The 24,618-nt window shown below is 28.0% G+C and overlaps 1 protein-coding gene across 1 annotated transcript; it reads right to left on the bottom strand.

The window, feature by feature from the left end:
- Positions 1-8,066: 8,066 nt before the first annotated feature.
- LOC136083588 (uncharacterized) lies at positions 8,067-23,064 on the bottom strand. Its single transcript, XM_065803004.1, has 3 exons — positions 22,885-23,064; positions 21,010-21,067; positions 8,067-10,571 (listed from the first exon to the last, which is right to left on the bottom strand). The coding sequence occupies exons 2-3, from the start codon at positions 21,056-21,058 to the stop codon at positions 8,137-8,139; spliced, it is 2,484 nt and encodes an 827-aa protein (XP_065659076.1). The 5' UTR covers positions 21,059-21,067; positions 22,885-23,064; the 3' UTR covers positions 8,067-8,136.
- Between the last annotated feature and the right edge of the window lie 1,554 nt (positions 23,065-24,618).

Here is a 24,618-nt window from a genome sequence, read left to right as displayed (position 1 = left end):
TTTGGCTTTTGCCGGCTCATACCAGCCATTTTTAACAGCCACTAGATGGTGACGTTTTTAAAACAGTAAAAGGCGCATGGAAGAGAATTCTTGAAAGTTATTTGACTAAAAATCACTTTCAAAGCCTGACTAATCGATTTTTTCCGGCCATGTTTAAGGATCTCATCCAAAATGGTGGGTTTAAACCTGAAAATGCACGGAGTGGTTTAAAAAATACTAGTATACTTCCACTCAATCGTTCGCAAATTTCTTCTAAAAAAACTTCCATTGTTGTTGTGTTTCAAGCTGTCTAAAACAACAATATTGAAAATTTATTTGATTCTTCAACAGTATCTAGTCCATTAGTTATGGGAAATGCTACCAATACACCTAACACACCGTCAAGAATGTCAAATCGTGAATTTTTGCTTAAAAGCTTTGCTACTTTGAATAATGCTGTTCAACAAGTGGGCAAAGGTATAAACAAATCAGTGTTGAATATGCTTCGAGATCAATTGACACAAACTCTTAATAAAAGAGTTCAAAAAAGTGAGAGAATAAAGCGACCAGCTAATTATAATATGACTTCGCCGGATGCCATAGCTTACGATGAAGCTGAACAAGCATCAAAAAAACAAAAATTAGATGAACAAGCTGCAAAGAGATTTACTAGAGAACAAAAAAAGATTTCTACTGCTCCTCAAAAAGCGAAAAATGCACAGAAAAGAGAAGAAAAAAAAAGTTGAGACAAAGTCAGTCGTCCAAAATATCAGGTAAAAAAGGTATAAAGACAAAGAATCAATTAGAAGATTCTCATTTTCCTCAAGCTTCAAATAACATTTTAGTATCTGATGATCTTCTATGTTATTCTTGCGAAATTAATTGGATAAATAACTTAGATAACCAATGGCTTGCGTGTGAGCAGTGTTCAAATTGGTCATTCATTGAATGTGTCTTTGATTATCGTCCAACCATGGAATTTATTTGTAACGAATGTGTATAAAATAATATATATTCTTTTTTTATTAAACGATTTCATTTTTTTAATGGATTAAAATAATTATTTTAATGTTAGTATTATTTGTGTATGTGTTTTTCTGTATTTTATACGCATTAGGGAATTAGGGACATAAACATTTAATTCCGGATAAAAACAATATTTTTAAAAATAAAGTAAAAGATAGATTTATATTGCAAAAATAATATTTTTTATATCGTTTGATATGTCTTGTTATGAAGTTTATTTATTTAAAAAAATTATTTCAAAATTCTTTATATTGAGCTAGTTATGACAAGTCCTAAACCATCCGGAGTTAGGGGTTTTTACGGTATGCCCTACTATAATAAAATATTTTTTGCTATTATTTATTATTTTTTTCGATATAAAAGTATTATTTTATAAAACGGTATATAATATATAAAACGGTATAATCAAAACGGTATTTTCCTACTTTTTTAATAACTAGCAATATATCAATAAATGATAATAATATTTCATCTAAATTTATAATATACAGGCGGCAGATCGCTAAATATTCCTTACAAAAATTTCAACACCTTTTAAAATATAACGATGATTAGGATCTTATAATGCAATCGATAGAGGTAAATAATGCCTATGAGCTATTTCTTATAATGCAATCGGTAGAGGTTATGAACTATTTCTTATAATGCAATCGGTAGAGGTTATGAACTATTTCTTAAGTTTTTCTTGTGAGTAATATGAAAAAGCATTTCCTGAAAAAATTTTTTATAAATACCAAGTCACATCAAGCTCCTTCGATGCCTAAAAGGTTTATTAAAATCTTCAAAGAAAAATAAAAGTTATATGAAAACTTCGTAAAAATAAAACGTAATAAACGACAAACTTTATAAAAATATATTTGTAAAACTAAACAACAATAAAAAATTTACTATTCAAAGTTGTTATAAAAAACTAACAGAAATGCCAAAAAGACGTGGAGCGTTATTAAAGAAATTATTGGCAGAAAAATAATGGAATAAGTATTCAGTCAAAAAAAATCTCAGTATATGGCGAAATAATATATGAAAAGTTAATTGTAGCTGAAAATCTAAACAGCTTTTTTCTTATTATTGCTCCAAACTTAGCTGAAAAAAATTCCATCAAGTTCATCATCACATAACTCTAATTTAAAAACATATTGATAAGGTCATGGACGAATCTAAACTAGATATTAATGAGTTGCGATCTGCTCTAGATAATCTTAAAAACAACACAAGTGTAGGTTTTGATAATATTAGCATAAATATTGTTAAATCAGTTTTTCATATTATAGAAACCTCTTTACATCACATTTTTAATCTTTCTCTTCAATCTTTTTCAATGTTTTACAGTTACTTAAAAGCTATTTAAGCAACTGTAAACAGTTTGTTTATAGTAACTTAACTGACCCATCCAATCCAATTGAATATATTAATCACTTTCATGTTTGCAGATGACACTAACCTCTTTTTATCTGGTAATAATATTACAACATTATTTCAAAATATAAATATCGAATTAAAAAAAAAGTTCTGAATGGGTTTAAAATAAACAAGTTTTCACTTAATGTTCAAAAAACTAATTGTATACTTTTTCATCCAGATTCTAAAAAAAAACATTTGCTTTGCGAATTACCATTTCTTTTCATTGTCAAAACTCTAATAAAAAAGTAATTAGTACAAACTTTTTGGGTATCTATATCAAAAAAAATTAAAATGCTTTAAATAAACGCAGTTTAATTCAATTATATTACTCCTTTATCCATTGTCATGTAAACTATGCAAATATTGCTTGGTATAGTGCTAATAAATTCAAACTTTGGCTACTTTATCGTCAACAAAAGCATACTTCTTGTCTTATTAATTTTAAAGATAGATTTACTCATGTCAAGCCTAATTTATTTGAAATGAAAATTCTTGATATATATCATCTAAATGTTTTTAATTTCCTTTGTTTATGTACAAATGTTAAACTTACTCCAACCCTGTTTCTTTACATAATTTTTAGACCTTAAAAGGTAAAAACAAAAAAAACTTAAGAAATGATAATTTAATTTTTCAGCTATCTTTTCAAGCTAATTTTGGAAAATCAAGCATTTCATTTCGTTGACCTTCTATTTGAAATAAAATAGTTTTAAAACATTTTTGATTTATCTTTGGAATGGAGTTAACTCTCATACGAAAAAAAAGGCTTTAGGAAATCATTTTGTCTGTTGATAATATATTTTTGTGTTTTTAAACATTGAATAATTTACTTTTTTTCTTTTTTATGCAGTATTGTAACTGAATACGTATATGAATGCATTTAAATTTTTCTTGTGCTTTATACACTTGACCATGTATGAAGACTTAATAGTCTTCTGCGAGTGTCCGCTTTCTTTTTATTTATTAAATCAAATACTTGTATATTTTTTGCTTATTTATATTTTCTAGTTGTAAAAGGATTTTTTAATATAACGACTTTTATTTATTTTATTTATTTTTTGTTTGTATTTGTATATTTTCTAGTAGTAAAAGGATGTTTTTTATTTGTATAACGACTTTTATACTTTTGACATATCATTTAAGTTTCAAGTTTTTCATCAACTGTTCTCTGTGACAAGACCTAATAGTCTTCTTTGAGTATCCATGCTCTTTATTTACTTTTTATTTATTTAATTTGACTTTAAAAAAATTACTCTACTGATCACACTTCGATCGAGTTAGGAACTCATGTAACCAATGCCTCCAATAACAAAGTCAACCATGTGAAAAACTTAAACATTATGAAATAAAAAAAAAAAATTTACTATGGTTTAAAGAATACTTATCAGACAAGAAAAAGAAAAGAAAGCTGGAGTGAAACAGAAAAATAAATTCAACCGCTTTTTGCAAATAAGTTAGGGTTATCTGGAATAGATATGGAGCGGGTTCATCGAACAGGATTAAAAAGTACGACGCTCCAGAACAATTGTTATTAATTTGCTGAGGTATAAAGACAAGATGAAAGTTCTGAAAGAATCATATAAGCTCAAAGGAACTAACTTGTATGTGAACGAAGACTTTTGCAGTGAAACTGAGGATATAAGAAAGAATTTATTTGCAGAAATGAAGAAAAGGCGATCTAATGGTGAAAATATTTATCTTAGGTATGATAAAGTTATTATTTCAAAAACTCTTTACTTATTATTTATTTTTGTTTACTTAATTTAGTAGTAATAAACAATTCAAAATTAAAAAGTGATATATATTTTAAATGAATATTTAAAGGTATACATACATATTTTAAATGAATATTTAAAGGTATATATACATTTTTTTTAAATGGTGGAAAATAATATTTTGAATGTTTTTTACATATCTATTAGAGAAAACACGACACTTTTAACAAATGACTTTGCCCCTGACGTGAATTATTTTAATAACTTTTCAATAGATACTGTTTATTTTAATATAAGTGATGCCTTAAGTTGTTTAAACTCTCCATTACCCAATTTTTCATTATTATATTTGAACATCAGTAGTATGAGTAAAAATTTTGAATCCCTAAAAATAACTTTAAAAAACTTAAACTACAATTTTAGTGTAATCTGTCTTACGAAAATTTGATGTCAAAATGATGATAAGTTAAATTCTAATTTTTTTTTACCAGATTATAATTCAATAGACCAACCTAAGAAAAACGGCATTGGCGGGGGTGTATGTATTTTTATTCTTAATTCCTTTACTTTTAGAAAGTCACTCAGTGTCAATGACGCTAATTGTGAGTCGCTAACAATTGAAATTCTTAGCCAGAAAACCAAAAATATTTTTACAACTTCTCTTTACAGACCACCTAATGGTAATTTTGAAGCATTTGAAAGACACTTAAAAAATATATTGCCAAAAGTCATTTACTTAATTGTATTTACCAGAACATGTTTACATAATTAGTGATTTTAACATAAATACTCAAAAAATAATGATTCCTATGCTAAACGGTTTGTAAATACTCTACTTCTGAACAGTTTAATACCTGTAATTAACATACCAACGTGCGTAACACGCAATACTTCTTCATTTATTGATAACATTATCACTAATATTGCCATGCCTTGCCCAATCAAAAGTGGAATATTAAAAACTGATATCAGCGATCATTTTTCAAATTTTCTTATAAATTACTCTTTAATTCCTGAATCTAAAAATTTATTTGCAACATATCTTAGATAAATAAACAACCAATCTGTTATAAAATTTCGAGAATTTTTAACAGAAATTGATTGGAATCTTTTCAGTGCAATGATGCTAATGATGCATACAACTTATTTTTACGGTTGTTTTCTAAACAATACGAAAGAACCTTTCTAAAAATTAAAAAACCAACTAATTCCAAAAACTTTAATATTCCGATTTTTCCTCCCACAGACGATTTTATTACGACGTTTTGCATTGACAGTATTTTTGTACTGTGCATAACGAAGTCTGTATTTGTTAATAATGTTGCATCCTTTTGTTGTTTGATGGCTAGGGGTCAAGCTTAACACCTCTATAATTTGTTAAGATACTTTACTACCAATGTTAAAACTGGGCACAACATCAAATCTCCAAGTTTTATCTTATAAAAACCCACAAAACAACTACCAAATCATCGTATTGAAAGACTTGTTAGCATTCTGTATTAACCCATGGAAATACATCGATAAAAAACTGTCTGAGATCATTGTAAGTAGCTTTTACATGACTAATTACAGACAAAACCAATCCAACAATTGGTTTGCACATTGTTATTATTTTCATCTTTTCTTGCTGAAGCAAACACCTGCTGTTTTTAGAATTAGTAAAAGGATTGTGCTACTGGTTTGTTTTGGAGGATGATAAAATTTTAAAAAGTTTTTGACAATCATGTCTTAAAAGTGTTTTTCAGTTGTTAATTAACTACAATCTACCATTTTTATTGTAATTTTTAAGCAGTGAAGTAAATCTGGTTGATTATTGTCATAATAAGCATCTAGAGGGGGTCTCGATAGGTAGGTGATTTGGGTTAAAAAATTTTTATTTATTAAATATATAATATTTGATGTGCAACACTCGCATTTTAAGAAAAAACTACTAAAATATAGACTTTGAATTATCTAAATTCAGAGTCTGTGTTGAACTTTGATTTAAAAACAACTAAATTATTTTTTTGTAAAAATTCAAAATATTTCTTAAAATATTGGGGGTCATACCTCTTAATATTAAAGAAAATACATACGGATTTTAATAAAGTAGAGTATAGTCTCTATCCCTTTTAAAAGTTATTAAACTAAATTACCACCATAAATTTGAAAATATTGCTCTTTTGACAAAAGAGCAAAGTCAACATAAGAAATTTCAATGTCTTTATCATACTTTCGTTGAAAATAATTACATACCATTGTCTTTGATATATTTTATGATATTGCAATAGAAATTTTATTATTTTTATTTCGAATTTATTTGGAAAAACAAAATATATACAATATATATATCGAATTACGTTCAGTTTATAACCTAAAACAGAAAATTTTGTCATTTTTATTATTATATTTTAATCATTTCTTTTTTTTTTTTAAATTAAGTTACTTTTATTGTTTCTCAACGTCTTAAAATTATTTAATTAAATTAAATTAAATTTTTTAATGCTGTTGCTTACATATTACAGATATTGATTTGCGTTACTATTGGAGCTTGGTGATAAGGTTAATTTAATCCTTCTTCTTGCTCCAGCGAATTGTACTTTAATTCAATTGTACTAATAGTTATAATGTTTTTATTAAATTTACAAACAAAAACTAAAGATTGAAATCTTAAATTGAATGAAAAGACATAAAAATTTTAAGATTTTTACTCGACTGAATCGACTTTTTGTCGATAAGTAGGAAGTCCAGGTCGATTAAATCGATTATTATATTTTTCAATGTGTAAAAATTTTGACTTTCGACTAGTCAATTTTTAGTCAATTTAGTTGAAGTCGATAACAACACTACTATTTAGTAAACTTCAAAAGTTAAAAAAACACAATCTAAAATTTATGCAGAATTTATGCAAAAAAAAGCGGATATTTCAAAAATGTGTCTGGCAAAAACGCAGATAGTACAACTTTGTTTTACTCGGATATTTCTGATAAACCTATTTTGTTTTGCACGGAAATTTAAAATAAATCAACTTTATTTTTAGTCGAGATTGCAGATCGATTTTGCGCCGAGCCATCGATTACTAGTAATTACCCGTTATCTTAAGTTTTCAAACATAACGGTAAATTAAAGTTTTCGTGTTTTAAAACGAGTAAGCATTGCTTTGTTTTATATTTGATTCGTATGAAAAAAACAAAACCCTTTTGTTTTTTCATACAGATTACACATTGAACATAACGGTAACTACCCGTTATGTTCAATGTATAATTTGTATAAAAAACATAACGGCAAATACTAATATGTTTTTTTCATACGAAACATAGAGAACATAATATATTTATAAAGTAAATTGTTATCATGAGAACCGAAAATTCTTATATCGTTTTATTTCTTACATAAATAATACATTTTTTAATTCCTTAGGGAACAATTTTTATTGGTTCATCTATAAATTAGACTTGAAACGTTTTTATATATACATATATATATATATATATATATATATATATATATATATATATATATATATATATATATATATATATATATATATATATATATATATATATATATATGTATATATATATATATATATATATATATATATATATATATATATATATATATATATATATATATATATATATATATATATGTTAACAAAACCTTATGAAGCAAAACATAACCATAATTAAGAAATACTTAAACTGCATTAAATTAATTAATTTTAAACCATAAAACAGTTTTAATCTTTCATTTAAAATACATACAATTTATAGAATTTAAGCATATATTTATCATTAATAACTGATACAAACTTTCTCTATTTACTTGAAAATGCGCTAATATAAATTAAAAAATAAAAAAACTAAATTTAAAAAATCTACTTACTTGAAAACTGAAACGCTAATATAAATTAAATTATTTAATTCAATTTAAAAAAATACTTTACGGCGCTCTCTTAATATTAAATGAAGATTCGCCTTTTTATCAGCAGATTAAAAAAACTTATAAATATAAATGTAAAATAAAGTTACATTTAACTAATTAAACAACTTATTTTCTGTTTTGTTAAACAGATTGCGATATTACGTTTTGTTCTTATTGTATCTGGATGGTTGATACCTAAAATTTCAGTTTGTATTTTCTCAACAGAATAATAAATTTCTAAAGCTTCGTTATATTTTCCCATATTCTTCAAACAGATTGCGATATTATGTTTTGTTCCTATTGTATCTGGATGGTTGATACCTAAAATTTCAGTTTGTATTTTCTCAACAGAATAATAAATTTCTAAAGCTTCGTTATATTTTCCCATATTCTTCAAACAGATTGCGATACAATGTTTTGTTGTTATTGTATGTGGATGGTTGATACCTAAAATTTCAGTTCGTATTTTCTCAACAGAATAATAAATTTCTAAAGCTTCGTTATATTTTCCCATATCGTGCAAACAGATTGCGATATTACGTTTTGTTCCTATTGTATCTGGATGGTTGATACCTAAAATTTCAGTTTGTATTTTCTCAACAGAATAATAAATTTCTAAAGCTTCGTTATATTTTCCCATATCGTGCAAACAGATTGCGATACTATGTTTTGTTCCTATTGTATCTGGATGGTTGATACCTAAAATTTCAGTTTGTATTTTCTCAACAGAATAATAAATTTCTAAAGCTTCGTTATATTTTCCCATATTCTTCAAACAGATTGCGATACAATGTTTTGTTGTTATTGTATGTGGATGGTTGATACCTAAAATTTCAGTTCGTATTTTCTCAACAGAATAATAAATTTCTAAAGCTTCGTTATATTTTCCCATATCGTGCAAACAGATTGCGATATTACGTTTTGTTCCTATTGTATCTGGATGGTTGATACCTAAAATTTCAGTTTGTATTTTCTCAACAGAATAATAAATTTCTAAAGCTTCGTTATATTTTCCCATATTCTTCAAACAGATTGCGATACTATGTTTTGTTCTTATTGTATCTGGATGGTTGATACCTAAAATTTCAGTTTGTATTTTTTCAACAGAATAATAAATTTCTAAAGCTTCGTTATATTTTCCCATATTCTTCAAACAGATTGCGATACAATGTTTTGTTGTTATTGTATGTGGATGGTTGATACCTAAAATTTCAGTTCGTATTTTCTCAACAGAATAATAAATTTCTAAAGCTTCGTTATATTTTCCCATATCCTTCAAACAGTTTGCGATATTATGTTTTGTATCAAGCGTGAGTTTATTATTTTCACCATAAGTTTCTGTATTAAAACTTTGAATAGCTTTTAATATTTCGATTGTTTCATCAAATAAACCTTTACATACTAATAACTTGTAAATAGAAGTTGTCATATGATGGAAGGTTTTTGACATTTTTTTTCCGTTAATACGAAACATATAGAGAAAATGAAATACGAAATGATTTCCGAATTCCACGTGATCCTTCATTTGGTTCAACTCAAATTTAAAATAATTTTCTATTAGATCAAGATACGTATTTGTACTTGAATTTATATTTTGAAAATATTTACACGTCAACTGTGTCAGTTCGTGCATTGAATATTTGTTATCATCGAAACAATTTATTAACGAATAACTCATTAGTAACCCAACGATTTCATCTATTAAATGTTCTTCTTTTATTTTCATTTGATTTAAGATTTGGATTATAATTTCTTTACTTATATTTGTACCATCGCAATGAGATAAACAGTTAAGTATTTCTAATGGAATAAGTTTAGTTTGTTTTAATTTGAACAAAACTAAATTGATTGCTTTTATTGCAGACTTTGATTCATCTTCAGAAGGAAAGTTATCAGTGTCTAATATTTCTAAGGGTTTTTGTCTATATCGATCTATATATTTTTCTATCGATACGTTATGTATATTAATATATTTTATTGCCTGAGTTATAGCAAATGGATGATAACCAAGTTCTTTAATTAAGTTTTTTATGTTTTCATCGGCGTATTCTTTAACATTATTTTTCACATAAGTGAATGCATCTTCAGAAGAAAAAACATCGACAAACATTTTATCTACATTGTTCGACCACGTTCTCCATTGCGAGGTAATTAAAGTATATGAGTTTGCTTTCCTTGAAATGTACATTTTCAAACCTTTAACACTTTCATCGTCAACATTGTCAAAAATGTACAAAGTTTTTTCATTGATGTAATAGTTGTGAATTTTTTCAACAGTTACTTCTATATTAAAATATTCACCTATCCAATCATGAACAATAAATCCTAACATTTGACAACGATTTCTTATAGAAGTTTGTAATTTTCCAAATGCTGCGTCTATCCAGACAATGTTTTTATAGAAGTCAGAATAAATTTCGCAGTATTTTTTGGCAATTTTTGTCTTTCCAACACCTGACATTCCATATAGTACTAAAGCCGACTTTCGTGTGCCTTGTGAAAAATGACGATGAATTTCGTGAAGAAGTTTGTCGCGTTGAACACCTAATATTGAACGTATAATTACTATTATGAATAATCATTATATTATCCTAATATACGGTAATATCATTCTAGTTAATGATTGAAGTTTTTCAAATGCAACGCGTTATTTTTTAAAAATGTAAAATACAATAAAATTATATTAGTTAAAAAAAATAGTTTAAATCAAAGTTTGATGTAAAAATACTATAACAACTTTATATCTTTATAAAATATAAAACTAATAAACTAAACTTAATATAAAGTTCTTGAAATGACTATACTTCGTAAAACAGAAATTAATTATTCTTACTCAAGAGAATACATTTAAAAGTACTTAAAACTTAAAACAAAAAAAAATTTAATTTAATCTATGACATTTATTTTAATAACATATTAAGATAAAATATTTCCTACTAATGCGTATTTTAAAATTTTGATATTTTTATGTTTTTTTTTTATAGATATATATTTTGTAAACTATACTTTATTTTGATGCAAGTTGCATCATGCAAACAAGCTAAAACAAGTAAACAAGTAAAAACATGTCAAAAAAGTTAGTTGATTTTATTTTAACTGAGTTGAAAAAAGTCAACAAAGTTTAAAAAGGATTTTCTAAAAAGGATTTTCACGACAACTGAAGTTATATTTTCTGATTTCCTGACATATGATAAATGCTATAACATACTTTTATTTATATTCTTCTATAACTTATATATATATATATATATATACATATATATATATATATATATATATATATATATATATATATATATATATATATATATATATATATATATATATATATATATATATATATATATATATATATATATATATATATATATATATATATAAATAAATTTGTAAAAGACACTTATCTAACTTTTTCTTTAACTTGAAGTTTCACCATTGCTAGATCATCAGGAAGAGTAATCAGAGAACTCTTCCTAATGATCCAGCAATGGTGAAACTTTAAATTGAGGAAAAAGTTAGATAAGTGTTTTTTACTAATTTATTATTGCTCTGTTCTTTAAGAACATATATATATATATGTATACAGAGGCGTAGAAAGAATTTTTTGGTGTTCGAGATAGGTAACTTCCAGACATGGAGCAAACTCCAAACATTTATATGTTTATACTTATGTCAAATAATGAGGGTTTGCGAAAAATTGCGATGATTGGAGGCTGGAAACAAAAAAGCCCTAATATTTTAGCCCTCCTGCCCAAAACGTGAGAGCAACAAGTTGATGAAGTATTTTTTGTACTATTCTTAACTAAACTTATATTCATCGATAAATTTTAAGTTTCATAGCACTATCTATTAGCGTTTAAAAATTATTACCATATAAAATTTGCGACCCCCTCAAATTGAGGGGGGTTAAAATTTTATATGGTCATAATTTTTGAACGCTAAAATATTTCAAAAATGAAATCTAAAATTTATCGATGAATATAAGTATAGTTAAGAAGAGTACAAAATATACTTCATCAACTTGTTGCTCTCACGTTTGAGGCAGGGAGGGGGGGCGAAAATTGTAGGGCTTTTTTGTTCCCAGTCTCCAATCATCGCAATTTTTTGCAAACCCTCATTATTTGACATAAGTATAAACATATCAATGTTTGGAGTTTGCTCCATATCTGGAAGTTACCTATCTCGAACACCAAAAAAATCTTTCTTCGCCTCTGTATATATATAAATATATATATATAAATATATATATATATATATATATATATATATATATATATATATATATATATATATATATATATATATATATATATATATATATATATATATATATATATATATATATATATATATATATATATATATATATATATATATATATATCAGGCCTGGATTAACCATTAGGAAAACAAGGTGTTTGTCTTGAGCACCAAGCCTTTGGGGGCACCCACAAGTCCTCAAGAAATATTTTTTTTAAACAAATTTAAGTCCAGAAACAATTAAAAATAGAACAAGTGCTATGAAAATGAAGAAATATATTATAATAAAAATTCACATTCAAGTTTGGTAAAATCTTGAATGCCTAAAAATTAAGCCATGAATGAGCCGGTTTTTCTATTTAGCTTTTTTTTAAACTAATAACTTTTTTCGGGCTTTAACGACTTTTTTTGTGCGCTATAACGACTTTACTTGAGGATATTTTTTTATTAACAACGTGAAACTATTATTAAAGCTGTTTTATCATTTATTTTTACATTTTTATTGATTCTGATATTAAGGAATTATTTATAGGAGCTTACACCTTAAGTTTGTTGTTTTTTAGCCTTATTTTGCATAATTTTTTAATTTTTATGTAGTTTACATTTTCGTTTTATATCATTTAATCATTTTTATTTACATCTTTTCGCATACTTTTTTCAATTTCATATCCCAAAATGAAACGTGTTCAGTTATTTGGTGCACAAGCTAAAGAAAAAGAGCGCACTCTTTCTGTTGTGAATACTACGAGCAGAAAATTAACAAGTTATTTAGTTTTAGATCAGCAACAGCAAAAAAGGATTTTACTGACACTATCGGCCCTCTTGATAAGTCTACTATAGGCTGTTCTGCAAATCCAGACACTGCAATAGAGCTTGATAATGAAAATTGTTGTAAGTGTAACCCTCTTCACTCTGCTGAAGATGATGATAAAGATGCAGATGATAAAAATGAAAATTGTAAAATTAATCAATCAATCATGGAGAATTATACCAAATAATAGTTAGAGACAATATTGAGTGTGCCTTTCCAAATGTTGAAATTGCCTTCCGCATATTTTTAACATTAATGGTTGCTAACTGTTCAACTGAGCGTTCTTTTTCTCAGTTGAAACGTACAAAAAGTCCAAATGGATCAACAATTAAACAAAAAAGGCTCGATTCCTTATCTCTGCTTATGATTGAGGCAGATATGTTGCGCAAAATTAACTTTGACGATATACTCAAAGATTTTTGTTGATGTAAATTTAGAAAAAAAACCTTTAAAATGTAAATGACAAAATCTTTTTGATTTTTTCATCTAATAAAAAATACAGTTTGTCTATTATTATTTCAAAATTTATTAACTATTAATTTTAATACAGAAATACTATATTGTAGGTTTTGTATAAGTGATAGTAGTACAAACTACAAACATATTTGTTAACAACTGTTTTCTTTGCATAATATTGAACATACCAGCGGTCACAGTCAGCGAAAAACTTGTGGCCCCGGGCAGAAGGGGGCATCGATGTGGGTTTATGCTTTGGGCACTAAAAAGGCCTAATCCGGCCATAAAATATATATATATATATTATTATATATATATATATATCTTATATATATATATATATCTTATATATATATATATATATATATATCTTATATATATATAAGATATATAAATATAAGATTTATATAATATATCGTAAAAATAGCTTTAAAAGTTTTTACATTCAAGTTCGATAATTAAATTTTTCTTTTTGGAGTATTCAGAGTGAGAAACTTTTAAATATTAGGCTCTTTTTTTAATAAAAGAGTATTAAAAAAGTTTTTGATTGGTTATAGTTTCTTGGCTACATACAAAACAAAAAATGTTGAGTTTCAAGAAAAAACATTCTGGCTCTCAAAAAAAAAACCGTGCAAATAAGATACAGCAAAAGAAAAAAAAACGTACTCTTGAAGATTGCGTAAAACAAAATAAATAAAAGGTGGAAAAGGCAATAGCTCAACAACTTTTAGCTGTTGAGAAAGTTTATTCATCCTTTCGCGACCTTCTTTTTTAAATATGGCTCCCCCAATATAATATCCTTATACAAATCAAGACATTTAAAAGCTATAACATTATTTTATGTAGGATGGCATTGCAAATGAGTCTAATAAAATCTTGTTGAGCTCAGAAGAATCATTGCGTCATCATTTCCATTGCCAAAAAGAAATCTTTGGTAACCTTTTTGTTTTATGAGGATTTTTTTTAACAAGTGTTGTTAAGTCAAAAAATAAAGATTATTTAGTTTTTTATTTAAATTATTAGGCAATGTCAATGAATGGGCCATTTACCACCAACAATCCTGCTTCGTGGGCTGAAAATTTGTCTTGAGTAAAACGCGATGCAGTAGTTCTAAAAAGACTTCCTCGAAATACTACACTTTTTCCAAGAAACCTGTATAATAATATGTGATTAAGCGCAAGAAAAAAAAAATAAGAATAAAAAAAAAATAAGAAGAAAAAAAATAAGAATAAAAAAAAAATAAGAAGAAAAAAAATAAGAATAAAAAAAAAATAAGAAGAAAAAAAATAAGAATAAAAAAAAAATAAGAATAAAAAAAATAAGAATAAAAAAAAAATAAGAATAAAAAAAATAAGAAGAAAAAAAAAATAAGAAGAAAAAAAATAAGAATAAAAAAAAAATAAGAAGAAAAAAAATAAGAATAAAAAAAAAAATAAGAAGAAAAAAAATAAGAAGAAAAAAAAAATAAGAATATGTTTCCTAAATCGGCTTTTCACAAAATATCTTGCAATCGAAAAAAGATGAGTTGAAATTGCCTCGTAGGGAGTGCAAGTTCAAATTACTTCTTTGCTTTTTAGGCACACATTTTGGAAGCAAGCAAACTTGTGGAACTGGTAATCACTTGCATCTTTTAAGTTGGAATGGTTGTATTAATGGAAACTAGAAAAAGCTACCTGACAAAGTAAAAAGCCACAAAAATAATCCCAAATATCAAGACCATTACTATGAGTGGAAAATAGTTTTAGAAAGTTTGGTAATTTAGTGTAGAATCAATTCAAGTCTTGAAAAGTCAATATGAGATGAGGCAGCAAGATGACGTGAACATCTACGGTGCATCTTAGATGTAACTCTTTTCTTACCATCTCGCAACCTTAGTTTCAATGCATAGCGCTTATGAGACGTATCAAAGTTGTTTTTTGAACGTTTAGGACGTCTTTTAAACATTCCAAAGACGTCTTTCTTAGGTCCCGTGCCCACTGGGAGGTTTATGAACGTTATTACAACTAAACAAAAAGTTGTGATTGATGTGTATAATTATAATCCTTGTCTCATGCTCATCAAAAATGATTGCTGATAATAATAAAACAATTTTTTGCCGCGCTAGAGCTACTTGCAAAGCACAACAAAAATATTCATTTACACCAAGAAGAGATTTCCCGCTTCGAACAAGAAGTTGAAAGAAAAAGCCCATCATTTTGGTTAGAGTTCTCAAATTGAGTTTATCAAAGAGTGTAAAATAATCTTCCTTGGTATTATTATTAAAGAGGTGAATGCGGCCGTTTACTATTCCATTCTCGTTGATGGACCTCCTGACATCTCTCATACTGAGCAAATCACCTTTGTTTTTAGATTTATCTACTATGGTGTTGATAAAAGATGGGTAGTTCTCAAGGTAAAAAATCTCAAAAAAAGAAAAAAGAATGTGCGGACATTCTTAAGTTAATTATAGACGTCTTGGATCAAAATGATATTAGTTTAAAGAAATGCCGAGGTCAAGGGTATGACAACAGAGCTAAAATAAACTATTTTGTACAAAGGAGTACAAGCCATCAGACTTATAAAGAATCCTCAAGCTCGTAATCTTAATACTGCTGGTATTTATCCCGCTGAATCTTCTTTTTAATTGAAGAACTATTTTAGTCGGGTTTAATTACTTTATAATCTTTTTATTGGAAGCCCTATTCGAAAGAAAAACTTTACAGAGACAATTAAGTTGTCTCTTTATCAAACCTTGCAATCCCGATTGGAGTACACGCTTTGAGGCTGTGAAGCCGTTGGTTAAGCAACCCAGTGAAACTCTTATATTATTGCAAAAGCTGTTTTGAAAAAATTGTGACTTTAATCTAACTGCTAATCTAATAATCTCTGGAGAAATGGATTCAGCCATTTGAATTTATTATCGTTACAACTTTTTTGTTAACAGCTCTTTAAACAATAAGCCATGTCAGTGTTTCCGATTAATGAGAAAACTCCTTAGTTAACGAGATGCTTACAAAGACTCTTGTTAAGGATCTCATCAGACTTGGATCATCTTGGCTCAAATTTATTAGTGAAGCACATTTGTTTGCCTTCAATCTTGCAAGTTATGTCTTTTAATCAGACTTTTCTTAAAAGAGGACAAAAAAAAGAAACACCTTTTTTGGAAGAAGCCAAGAACAAAGTTCATTTCTAGGAAAATTAAGAGAAGCAGTTTGTGGTGAACGTATTCGATACCGCTTTTCATACTTTTATATTAAAAAAATATAGATTGCAAATATAAGTGAACAATGTGGATGAAAAAACTTATTTGAGAGATTCTTCTTTTGGATTCTCTGAAGTGCGCCAATCTTTTCGGTCTGAAAGAAGTTTTTACTTAGATAAAACTGTTAAATGAGATCTACCAGAAAGGAACTACGATTCCTGCTTCTGTTGCCGAAGGAGAGCGATCTTTCAGTATGCTTGGTCTAGTGAAAAAAGCGCAAGATCTACAATGGGTAAAAATTGACTTACTAATTTCCTAGTTATATGTGTGTTTTTTATTTTGTTATTAGTTTATTTAAAAAATTAGAAGCTTTCTTGACTGTAGAGGTCCCCTAGGGCTTGAATTCTTAAAGTTCCCAAGAATCAATGAATTCAACACTGGTAATCCTTAGTGCAATAATGGAATATGATGGAACGCTAGCAAAATTTTGATCCCAGGCGTCATTCAGATTCACGGCGCACGTAGGAGTATTTGACGATTTTAGCTGGCCAAAATTGGAATTATTAAAAGTGGCCGTACCCACTTAATTACCTACCCTTATTATCTCTCGATAATGGTCGCTTAATGAGCAATTAATGGTTTGGTTATAAAAGTAGTAATTGGAACTACACAGTCTTGTTAAATATCCGATCTATATCTGCGTGGTTCATTTTATTTACGAGCGATTTTAGTGGTGTTTATTGAAGCTGTGTACAAGTGTTTACAACAGAAGTTTTACAGTGTTATATCATGGATGAATCTATGATAGGTATGTACATTATTTACTCTTACTACCGTTTTGAAATAATAATTACCACAAAAGTTATGTACCATGAAACTTAGCATTTTTTTAACGAATTTTAAAGTAAATTTTGACTTTAAAAGTTAAAAAGTTGTAGTGCGCATTGAAACCCTCTTAGTTTTTTTCGTTTTTCTATGAGTTTATACCACTAGCTATTTAAAAATTTTAATTTCAACTTCCTGTTGATGCCATCTAAATTTTAATCATGTTCTAAGCACATCAAGGTCCAAGATGAATTTTTCAACTTAATTTTTTTTTCTAGATGGGTCATCAGGAATTCAAACAATCTCTCGTTTGGATTTCTACAACAGTATTTAGCAGCAGGAGGCTCCAAATTTCAATGAAAAAATGGACTTAGCTGATCAAAATTTGTTATCAAGAAATCAATATACCGAAGAACTAAAAACAGTATACAAGCGTCAAATGTCGAGGTTGAAAGCTATTTTTAGAAAAATGTGGTCGTCTTCATTCAGAACTCATGAAATATTTATTAAGAAGCATGGCCCTTGGCTGCAAGGGAGTTTCCAAATACCGGGTACCCCATCCACTCCATCATCAGCAGGACAACCAAGAAAAAGTTTTGTCCATTCTAGTGAACGTTCAAAGAGGAGAAAAACAGAACAGCTCAGGAAAGATGTGGAACCAGAAACTATTGTTTTTGCAGCTGAAACTTGTTTGACAACAAGTGGCAAAAGAAGTGCTGCAACCGTCCTTAAAGATCTTAAAACATCTCCCAAACGAGCGGGAAAGTATAAAAAAGCCTATCGCAGCAGTCTTGAACCTACAAAAAAATCATTGACACCGTTAGAGGCTCTTTTAATATTTACTGACGCAGGCCTAACAAAATCTCAATATGAAATCGTACGTACAAGTGACAAGAAGCAATGGCCCTGCTACAGTATTTTGGTCGAAGAAAAAAAAACATGCTATCCTGATCCTGATTCGTTCACAGTCACAGAAAGGTTAGCTGAAGTAGACTTACAAAGTCTGTTAAACCATACTGCCGAAAGATTGGTGTTGTATATAAGAGAAGTTATCAAGACTCTAACGGAAAGTGGGCGTAAACATATGAAATTATCTACGAAATGGGGTTGTGATGGCTCCCAGCAGATACAGTTTAATCAAAAGTTTGAGGATGACTCTAATTCTGATGCCAGTATATTTCAATGCTCAATGGTTCCATTACAGCTAACTTGTGGAGTAAATAAAAAGGTTATCTGGCAAAACCCTACACCATCGTCTCCAAGGTTTTGCAGACCAATTCGAATTAGGTTCATAAAAGAAACTGCTGATGTAATAGCTGAAGAAATTGCTTACATGGAAAACAAAATTGCAGGCTTGAAACCAACTCAACTTCAAGACATAGCAGTAGAACATGTGATGATGTTAACTATGATTGACGGAAAAGTCTGTAACGCAGCAACCACCACGAAATCGACCATGCGATGTTATATTTGTGGAGCAACATCAAGACAATTTAATGATTTGGACAGAACATGTGTTGACAATCAAAGCAGCTACAAATTTGGACAATCCATTCTGCATGCTAGAATACGGTGTTTTGAAAGTCTCCTTCACCTATCATATAAATTGCCTGTAAAAAAATAGCAGAAAAGGCTGAATGAAGATGAGAAGAGACTCATCTCAGACAGGAAAAAGAAAATCCAAGATGAATTCAAGAGCAAAATGGGCATTCTTGTCGACATACCTAAGGTTGGATTTGGGAATACCAATAACGGCAACACAAGCAGGAGATTCTTCAACGACCCGGAAACATCTGCAGATATCACTGGAGTAGACTTCCGTTTAATTTCCAGAATGAAAATTATCCTAGAAGTAATTTCCAGTGGCCACTAGATTGATGTAGAAAAGTTCAGACAGTATACTTTGGATACTGCAAAGCTTTATGTTGAACTATACCCCTGGTGTCCAATGACTCCAACTCTGCATAAAGTTTTAGTACATGGTCCTGATATAGTAGAGAATGCGCTTTTGCCAATTGGACAATTGTCGGAAGAGGCTGCCGAAGCCAGAAACAAACATTTCTGGGAGTACAGACTTAGCTATGCTAGAGAATTTTCTAGAAAAGATTGTAACCAAGATATCATCAATAGGTTATTTTTAACATCCGACCCTCTGTTGTCCAGCATTGGGAAAAAGAAACACAAACTTACAAAGCCTTTTTCAAAAGAAGCTGTGGAATTGCTTCTTCCTGGAGAAGTCCAAGATTCCGACACTGAAAACAACGAAAATGAAGAATATTCTGACAATGACGAAGTGGAATCTAAGTAAATATCAAAATATAGTATGTTATTTACCATAATAAAGTTTGAAAAATAATATATCTTTTATTTCCTCAAACCCTATTGAATAAAATAAAATGTAATCCCTAAAGTACCCATCTTTCCCCTATATTGAACGCCACTGGCTTGGATTTGTACAAAAAACATTTAATTCACAATTTCTCGTCATATGGTAAAGTTTTTAGCTGTTAAAAAGAGGGAAATAATTTTGGCCAGCTAAAATCGTCAAATACTCCTACGTGTGGCGGGCCTGTACATATGTATTTCTTTATTCAAATCAATTACAACGACTATAAAAAAATTTGGAAGTGCTAGGTGTAGAGGAAGTGCATTTGTGTTCTGACTTCTGAAAAGAAGATCAAACTTGATCTAATATAATTTTGGTATTAAAACACTGCCTAACATTTTTTTAAAGCATAACCACCGGTATTAGAAGTCTTAATCTATGCACAAAAAAGTTATCGACAGTTATCATGGGACAAATGCAAAAAACCCGCGATTGAAATGTTTTATTTGGAAGCTTTGGAGTGCAGGAACAAGAAGCTTAAAAAATTCTTGAATTAAGTTGTTTCCACCAAGACCACAAACATAAACTATTTCGACAAGGTTTCTTAAATCCAAGTCTAATCCCACTAGGAAGTGTTTTGTTCTGAGAAGTTTAATGAAAAAAAAGATCAAAGCTTCCACAGTTTAATGACAAAAAGTCTTCTCCTTTTGAAAGATTGGTTTACAAAATTGTAAAAAGATTATATAGCTTATTTATTTATTCTAATTATATAGCTTATTTATTTGTATTGCTTTGAAAAAGAATAACTTTTGAAAGTTTTTATAATGCTATAAAAGTTAATGTTAAATGTTAAATAATTAAACCATCATACTAATTTTGTATACATTCAAATAAATACTTGTCAATAAATTTTTTTAATGATATGCTGCATATAAAGAAAGTCTAATATGACCCCTAAATGTTAATTTTCAGTTTTCTATATAAATACTATTGCTAATATTTTAATGCTTTTAAATTTTTTTAATTTTCCTTAACAAAATTTTTACGATATACACTATATGTTAAATAAATAATGTAATTATTGAAACTTAGAAAAAAAATTCGACGTGTAAATGAAAAGTTACCTTTAAAAAATTCATGACAACGTTCCTGATTTGATTCCAATTTTGACATGAAGTGGTGCTAAAAAATAATACAAGTTTCTTGTAAGTTTTAAATGTATAATTTATTAATTATTGCTTTTACGAGCATATTACTACTACAACTACTGCTACTACTACTACTACTACTACTACTACTACTACTACTACTACTATTACTACTACTACTACTACTACTACTACTACTACTACTACTACTACTACTACTACTACTACTACTACTACTACTACTACTACTACTACTACTACTACTACTACTACTACTACTACTACTACTACTACTACTACTGTTGTTTGTATGATTGTTAAGAATCATGGTGAAGCATTATTTCATTTTGAAAAGCTCTTGAACATTTGATAAAAGTTCTGTAGTTTATGATTTTAGAAGTTCCTGTATTTAAAAATTAGAGTATTTTAGAATTTATCCTCGCAGTTGGAAATACGACATCATCTTTGACACGAACAGCTACCATTTTCGTTGGCGGAAAATATTTCGCAAGATAATTTTGTTGTTTTAAGTCAACTCTGGTGTCTAAGATGGTTTTGTTGTTTTGAAAGTCAAACAACTTGTGTTTTCTAAACAAAAAAACCAGAGCTCAATGTTATGTGAAAAATTTCCTGCATCTTGCCAGAGGGAAAATATTTTTAAGCATCTAAAGATTTTTAATCATCTATAGGCTCAAGAGAAAATATTGTAGAAAATTTTTTATTTTTTTTATTTTGTAATTTATTTCGTCACTATTTATTATACATACAATTAACTTTATTAACTTAATAAATACAAGTTTATTTTTATGTATACATTTATAAATAACATAAAAAAAATTAAAATAATGACAGGAGCAAGTAGAAGACTGCAGTCAATCTCACGTGAAAATTATTGCAGACTGCAATAAGTTTCACATGAGATTAACGTGCCATTAAAAGTTCATAAGTAGAAATAAAATAAAAAGAAAGCCTTGTACGTAACGATCTAATAGATCTGATAGGTTTTTTTATTAAATAATAATAAATATCATGGTATTGAACTTATGGTCATTCAGTTGGGTCATCTTTCCAAGTATTTGCAAGGAACTTGTTGGACAAAGGTTAATTCAAAGGATTGTAATTTGGTTTATATACCTTTCTGCGGCGTTAACTTGGCGTTCGAATTCTCCCGTTTTATCAACTCAACTAATCATTTGTTTCCCCCATTTAAGATGGTGACAATTTGCGCTAATAAAATTTTGCATAACCACGCGACTTTCCGAGTGCGAGGATATAGTGTGTTTTAGATTGCAGAGGAATTTTAAAAAGATTTTTATTACTAAAATAATTAAAAGTTATGGACACACATGTGTTTCCAAAGCAACTAAATTATCTCTGAATTAGAAAAAAGTCTACTAGCTTTACTCTCCTTCATAAAGTAAGACATGCATTAATCTTCCTTTAAAAATGCCCAAACCGCTTATCAATAAAAATAAAATTAAATGAAACATTTCTATAGCTTCTAGATGTTTTATTTATGAAAATTATAAATAAAGCCGAAGATTATGTAGAGTATTTCAAGTTTTATTTGATTTTATGTTGAATATGCTTATCGCTAGAAGTGTCGATTAAACGAGATATTTCTTATTCTTTGAAGCATAAATTTATATATACCTTTATTGGTATTTTTATTTGAGTGGAAACTGAGTCCGCTTTACCAAGTTGGAAGAGTGGTTTTCTTTCAAGTGATTCACATCAACAATAAAAAACAATTAGGCTAACAAACTAAAAACAATATATCTATTAAATTTGAAAACGAAATTCAATTATTCTAAAAAATAAAACTCAAAGTATTTAAAATCTAAAAATTACCTATATTTAACCGAACGAGATGATAGACCAGTTTTTCTTCTTCACAAGTAAAAAAGGAAAGAAAAATATATTAGTAAAACTTTTTTTCAACACCCGAACTTATTTAAAGCGTACGTCTTTAACTTTGAATAAAAAGTAAGATATCAAGTTTCTGAAGTATTAAAAGATGGACGTTTAACTGATTGTTTAAAAGTCAAGATATTTGCGATGTCAATTGTTATAAATAAATTAAGAAAAACAATAGAATACATTTGCGTCACGTGTAAATACTTTTATACAAATAATTTTCAAAATGACAACTGCCTCACCTTTCCAATATATAAAAAGATATTTTTATGTAAAGTATTGTGATTAATATATTCTACTATTTAAAACAGAAAAGTTCTATTTATGTAATTACCGTTGATTACTACTTTTGATCTTATCAAGACAACCGCTACCACGCTTGGACTGGACCAATTGGATACCGCGAGTTTTCCGATGAGCCGGTTGCCATAAAAAATATTTTTAGTTTGGCTACATTTTATTTTCCGTCGATTATTATAAACTACGGTAAATTAAAACGTAACTAAAAATATGGTAACTTTTTTTTGTGACTTATACCCAGTGGGAAAAAAGATATCTTTAGACGAATAAAAGATGTCTTTTTTATGACTTGTTATATCTTTTTATAATTAGCCTAAATTAAGACGTGGAAAAGGCGTCTTTTAAAAAGACGTCGTTAAAAAAGAGGTCGAAAAAACGCTAGACGGTTGCACGTCTTAATAAAAACGTAGAAAAGACGTCTTTTATATCGATAATCTTAAAAAAAGATATAAGAAAATTTTCAATTAAATGTCAAATTAAACAACACCGAGTAGGGCTTTTCTTTCTATAGGGAAGGGGATGGAAAAATTCACTAACGTTTCCCACTGGGAACAACTTAAGTAGTTAATAAGCAAATTATAATTTGCTCACTTAATTTCTAAACAAACTATTATTTGTTTATTAGCAACTTAAGTTAATAATAAACAAACATATATTAGCATATATAAGCATATATAAACATAGATAACCATATATATAAAAAACCATTATTTGTTCAGATTGGACGTCTTTACAACGTTTTTTTGAACGTAAAAATGCCAGCTGGGTGTTTGTTTAAAGTTAAATTTACTTGAATGACAATAAGAAATGACAATAACTCCACCAATGATTAGTTTATTCGTTTGCTTCCTTCTACCTTTGTTTTGAAAAAAAGTGTTTTTGTCACATTCGACATCTAAGATTATACAATGAAAATTTATCTAAGAAAGGAGCACCTTTGCCTTTAATGGCTCTTCTGTATTGCAAACTGCTTATTCTGCTTCCTCTAACAATATCCACGCGCTTGCATTTAAATTTAATAAATTATTTCAAGCCGAATTTTTTTTATTTTTGTAGTTTAATTTCTTCTCTATTTTTATCTTTTTTCTTTACTAGAAGGTGCATTATCTTTTTGTTCCTTAACTTAACTTGTGGTGTCCCCCAGGGCTCTACTTTAGTACCCTTATTATTCCTGGTATATATAAATGATATAAATTTATTCCCACAGAGATATTAAAACAGCTTTTGAAACAGCAAACGAAGAGTTGGGTAGGGTTAATGAATGATTTATAAGTAATAAACTGTTTCTAAATGAGGATAAAACCAAATTTATTTTATTTCATGAAGTAAATTAGAAAATATTCCCATTAAACTGCCAAGTCTAGTAAT

This window comes from Hydra vulgaris, chromosome 08, assembly GCF_038396675.1.
Source record: "Hydra vulgaris chromosome 08, alternate assembly HydraT2T_AEP".
Lineage (NCBI taxonomy): Eukaryota > Metazoa > Cnidaria > Hydrozoa > Anthoathecata > Hydridae > Hydra > Hydra vulgaris.
The sequence above is the reverse complement of the archived record's forward strand: the minus strand, read 5'-3'. Positions and strand labels throughout refer to the sequence as shown.